The sequence below is a fragment of the Anabrus simplex genome, chromosome 5, assembly GCF_040414725.1.
Source record: "Anabrus simplex isolate iqAnaSimp1 chromosome 5, ASM4041472v1, whole genome shotgun sequence".
Classification (NCBI taxonomy): domain Eukaryota; kingdom Metazoa; phylum Arthropoda; class Insecta; order Orthoptera; family Tettigoniidae; genus Anabrus; species Anabrus simplex.
In genome coordinates, this window is record NC_090269.1 from 107,113,949 (window position 1) to 107,119,948 (window position 6,000).

Here is a 6,000-nt window from a genome sequence, read left to right on the forward strand (position 1 = left end):
GAAGATGTCACTACTTGGAAATTTTGAAGTTTCTGAACTGGGTCGTTTTCGATGTATTTTTGTTTTGCCTGTAGTAAGAAGTGTGAACTTTCTCTTCTAGAGGACACTACTGAAGAACTACAATGGTGCACCCTAGTGCGAAGTGAAAGAACTGTTTTTTGGAGAAAATTTGAATTCATAAGTTTGTTCTTTGTTAAATTTCTTGCAGTCATGGTTTAAGTTGGCAATATTAACCCTTTCTTTCCCCTTGTTTTGAATTTAGCCAATCCCGAATTTCTTTAATTAATTTATAACCAATCAGGTGTATCTTCCCCAAAGGGGATATGTTGCTTAACCCTAGCCAATAAAATGATTGTGGGCGGGTGTACTCATTCCTGAAACGCCTCGAACTTTCCGCGAGAGTATATAAACTGCTGATTTTCGGGTCTCCGCGCCACTCCAGTAACATCTTTTGGTGTGTAAAGTACATAGCAGGGGGCGGGAAGCGCCTCTTTCTTCGGGCAGCAGTTCAACAACCAGGTAATGGCCGTTTAATAACTTCTTTTCTTGCTAGCTCAGCAGTTTAACTCTCGGGGCAGGTCCGATGCTTTTCCACCATGTAACCTTTCCCTAAAATGTAAAGACTCTTAGTATCTATTCTCTCTTAAGCTGCATTTTGGGATAGAGAGTGCTTAACCCTCTCGAGCTCCCACTCATATTGCATTGAGGTGAACTTATTTTTTTCTCAACCGTTTCTTCCTTAACGTAATGTAAATTGTTTCATTCTAAAGTCACCTCTTTAGTATGGGATTAGCCCTTGCATTAGCGGCCTAGAGCCAGATTAGGTTTTAAACAAAATGTATTAGGAGTGCAGATCGCCTCCTCTCAAATTGGTATTTTAGAGGCCATGTAATTAACCTTTTCTCTCTTAATAGGCCTCAGTAGGTTGGGTATTTTACCCCTGTGTTTATGTCCTTAGAGGACAACTTGAAGTTGGAGTTTGGTGTGGCCTTTTATAGGCTTGAACGTTGAGAGCGGTTTGCTCTTTTGAAATTTGGTTCTGCGTGCCTCGAGGAGACTTTCCTGTGTAATTTGGAGCAAGTGCTCCTGGGCATGAATGGGGTTTTCTGCCCCTCTGTTGAAACTTGTTTTGGGGTAAAGCTGGGCTAATTGCTCAAGTATTGTGAGTTCGGGGCTCGAAGCCCAAATCCTGTAAATACTGTAATTGTACTTTTGTTGCCTTGCTACTCTGTACCTGCCATGCTTATTATTTCTTGATTTTGCAAAGAAAATATAACCTTGTTAAATTTTAAATTAGCTTTAATTTCGCAGCCTGAGACCTGTTCACCCCCGCACCTTCTTTCACCTCTGCTGTTCCACAGATACCTCGGAACAGTCGCCATAAGACCTACCTGTGTCGGTGCAACGTAAAGCCACTAGCAAAAAAAAAGTTCTTCCAACAGTAGTTGCATGGTGTTTGTTATCCACTGTGACTCACACTATATGCTAACTTCTATCCATAAATAAAGCAGAAAACTATACTCATTGCCTCACTAATCGGCAGCAGTCTGATTCTAATTTTTACTGTGCAAATTAATGTTAACATAGATACAATTTCCATCTGTTTGCTTTGGAGTAATGTAACTGTCAGTTTAGACTCACATCTGGTACCCTCATGGTTCATTTTGATGGTTAGCTGTGCTACTGTAGTGTGTTGGTTGACCCTCTTGTACCTTTGTAGCCAACATTCAGCTGTTGGCACGTGGTACTGCAGTTTCCACATCAGTTATTCGTAATGGTGCTTTTTGTTCACTCATAATACACTTGCACCACATCAACATGGAAACAGTTCACAGACTGTTTCAGAAATACTACCACCATTGGCTCGAAAGCCGATAACCCATCCCCATTTTGTAAAACAGATAAATCATCCCTTTGACTTATGACAGGAACATGTGATATGTGTACAGACAGCCAGTCACACACCTTATAAGAGGTAGTAATTTCTGAGGTAGATCTTATAGCAACAATGGGATTGAAAAGGGTGAGAAGCGGAAAGGAAGTGACTGTGGCCTTAATTAAGCAAATTTTTTGCAAGTTGCTTTATGTCACACTGACACAGATAGGTCTTATGGCGACATGGGACAGGAAAGGGCTAGGAATGGGAAGGTACAGTCCCAGCATTTGCTTGGTGTGAAAATGGGAAACCACGGAAAACCATCTTCAGGGCTGCCGACAGTGGGGTTCAAACCCACTATTTCCCAAATACTGGATACTGGCTGCACTTAAGCAACTGCAGCTATCGAGCTCGGTGCCTTGATTACTGGTTATCCACTGTGACTCACACTATATGCTAACTTCTATCCATAAATAAAGCAGAAAACTATACTCATCGCCTCACTAATCGGCAGCAGTCTGGTTCTAATTTTTACTGTGCAAATTAATGTTAACATAGAGACAATTTCCATCTGTTTGCTTTGGAGTAACGTACTTAGCAAGGTTTGTTAAACTGTCATTTTAGACTCGCAGGTACAGCCTGGTGTGAACATGGGAAAGCACGGAAAACCATATTCAGGGCTATCGATAAGACGAGTTCGAACCTACTATCTCCCGAATGCAAGCTGATAGTTACGCGACCCAAACTATGCAGCCACTTGCTCGGTACGGGAAGAATTAAAAGTTCAAGAGATAAGTCACGAAATGGAGAAAAATTTAATGAGATGGCGTAGACATATTAAGCCAAGGATACAGCAATGCTAAAGAAATAACGTACAAGGTATATTACTGTATATATCTGAAAATGAAAACCTACAACCTGTTTTCCAGTCATTGACCGGGTCAGGAATGGAATGAATGAAGCAGATATAGGCTATTAGTACGATGGGGTTGCCACTCCCAAAGTGATTTATTAATGACTGATAGATGCTATGAAATGAGAATGGAGAGTGTTGCTGGAATGAAAGATGACAGGGAAAACCGGAGTACCGGAGAAAAACCTGTCCCGCCTCCGCTTTGTCCAGCACAAATCTCACATGGAGTGACCGGGATTTGAACCACGGTATCCAGCGGTGAGAGGCCGACGCGCTGCCGTCTGAGCCATGGAGGCTCACTGTATATATCTCTTATGCAATATAAAGCAAGGACATGGTGAATGATGAAGAAAGTTGAAAATCAAAAACAGGCAACAGAAATTAATTTACTGAAAAATGTGGTAGAGAAAGTGAGAAATGAAGACATGGAAAGAATAAAAATTGAAGAGAGGAGTGATTGACTGGAGAAAAATAAACTGAGATATTATAGATTTATTAAACAACTGAATGAAAAACAAAGAATACATAAGCAATGGTATTACGAATGAAGGACAAGCAGAGGAAGAAATTACAGTGATTACACCCAGTTAAGAACAATATAAAGCAACAGTGCTTGGATCAGAACACTGTAATGGATGAATGGTTGTGAAAGGAGGAAATGTATCTGCCTTTACCCACCTGCATCTGTATAAGGGGAGATGATGATAAATGATAATAACAATAATTATTGCTTATTTTTAAACAGTATTCCCATGTTGAAAGTATTTTTTTTTCTGTGTTTTTTCCAACTGCACAGTACAGTAGAAGAATCACCTCTAACACTGTATAATTTATATGCACAAAAATAATAAATACTGTAGTTTGCAAAATTATTTCGTGTACATCATATTCAGATATGGTGACTGACATTCTGAAGAGTTCTTGTTAGAGTGATATTATTTTCATAAAGTGTATTTTTAATTTAAGAAACAACACTTTCTTTTCCTTATGTCGGTCATTAACAGCAAGATTCTCATATATTTTTTCTCTTAATTTTGCAGAAAGCCAGGAGCAACGAAAGATGTGCGGAATAAACTCGACAAGCACATTGACTTTCACCAACTATTGCAGCATTTTGTTAAAGTTCAGGAGAGACATAAACTACAAAAACAAACTAGTAGGGCAGTAGCAATTCTGGAGAAAGGAATGGCAAACCTTGATACGTAATAATTGTTGTTGTGTTATTGTAGAAAAGACTGCATATAGCTTCTGGTTTGTATCCTTGGTGGAGGTTGGAGGACATTGCTTCAGATCCAAGTAGCATTTCTCTCTGGGGGTTTTTCAGTGAATCATCATGGAACTGACGTGTTTTTACTGCAAAAAAACTATTTTACACATAATCGCTTCAAGAAGCCCTAAAAAATATCCATTTGATAAAGAAAGTAAGGTTGTTTTTCTCAGGTTTAACTTCTCCTTTTGTTATGTTATATGTGACAGTATTCAATTTTTGTCATGGACTCTTAATTGTAGGTTGGAAAATATCTACTTCTTAGTGGTATGTTAAATGTCTCATGTCAGTGATACAACTCTGAAACATATTATAAAAGTTTGGGATTTTAAATGGGATAATTTGGCAATTTCAACAATTCAAGCACTCTCAAAAGAAAATGAACCAAGGTTATGCATGGACACCTGCATTATTACCATATGCAGAGATACTTCTAAACACAACCTTCGTGTTGTGCCTATGCCTTGAATGAATATAGCTCCTATCCTGTCAGATTTCTCAATCTTCTGTCATTCTGCATAGCATATGAAAATCCAACCTTGACAGTCTTGTAAGACTTTACCTATGAGTAATTTGTCAATTTTAGCTCTGACTGTCCATATTACCTAATAATATCAGCCATAGGAACCTGTCCTAGAAGAGATGTCTTCTATTTTTGACAATATTAGTCAGTAATTCTTACACCTTGCACACTCCAAATGATCCACACGTCAAATAGTATAGCCCTGTGTCATTTTTCAGTGTCCTTATTGCATTGTCATGGAGGAATGATTGACAGGCCTATATGAAGCTAAAGGCATAAAAACAAAGAATGTCAATTTGTAGTTATTTCACAGCATATGTTCATTCTGTTGGTTTCAACTGGCTCTATAATACTGTAAAGGTTCTGGTGAAGGGTTACAAAGTAGAACTGTGAACATAATTTAACACTGAAATTTCTACTTGAATTTTAAAAAAATAATGTCTTTCAACCTGTATTATTTTTATTGTGGTTAGTTTGCATTATTTCAGCAGTTATGTTGCCTATAAGTAATAAAGCAACCCTCCATTTAGGCTAGACTGCTTTTGTTGAAGTCTGATTTATTGTGACAAAATGGAGCATTATTTCACACCCTTCTCAAAAATGGTTGAAGAGAATTTAATTGAAGCAAGAGTCAAAAGAAAACAGGAAGAGACAGAGGACATGCAAATGACATACATTATGAAATGAAGTGCTCAATAATTGCAGTGCCTCTGGCATTGGGGTTGAACCTGCAGTCTTGGGAGCAGAAGGACAATTAACTGGGAGGGCCAACATTTTCTACAAAGATTTTTTATTGCGAGTCGGGATACAATCTCCAGAGCATGTTCAAAAATCTGTTAGAAGTGATGGAGTTTCTCCCATGTTTTGTTTTTAAGATATTAACACTCCACAAAACATGCTCAATTTACTGAAAATACACAGTATAAAATTCAGGAGCAAATTACTTCATCCAACGAAGGTTATGGCCATACTGTTCATGTAATTCATTAGAGAAGAGTTGAAAGTTGTTTGAATTTTTTTTTAAGATACTTTATATTCAGTACAGAGGTGAATAATGTTTTCTTTAGATAATTTAAAAGAATAACATTGATACTATTGAAGATATCATACAAATGTAGAGAATTAACTGCTGATTCAGTGAAGCCTTCAGCTCAGTACAAGGGCATAAATACTGACACTGAGGCATCACCATAGGCTTTTCAAGGTAACATCTCAATATCTAACATACTCACACTCACTCACTCACTCACTCACTCCGTAGGCTTCTGAGGGACGTGAAGTTCCCGTGCCGATCTCACAATCCTCTTCCATCCTTTTTGATCTTGAGCCTGCTCTTCCCAGTTATCAATTTGCAGGGCCCGGCATACCTTGTTGATCTCCTTCCCGGTGCTACGGGGTCTTCCTGAAGGTCTTTTTCCATT

The 6,000-nt window shown here is 38.4% G+C and overlaps 1 protein-coding gene across 1 annotated transcript in view; it reads left to right on the forward strand.

Moving 5' to 3' along the window:
• The window catches only part of LOC136873810 (protein VAC14 homolog), a 108,785-nt gene extending 103,167 nt beyond the window's left edge, over positions 1-5,618 (forward strand). The window contains exon 14 of the mRNA XM_067147062.2: positions 3,830-5,618. Coding sequence (XP_067003163.1) covers positions 3,830-3,995 — 166 coding nt within the window. The 3' untranslated portion in view covers positions 3,996-5,618. The remainder of the gene's footprint in view (positions 1-3,829) is intronic.
• The last annotated feature ends 382 nt before the right edge of the window (positions 5,619-6,000 follow it).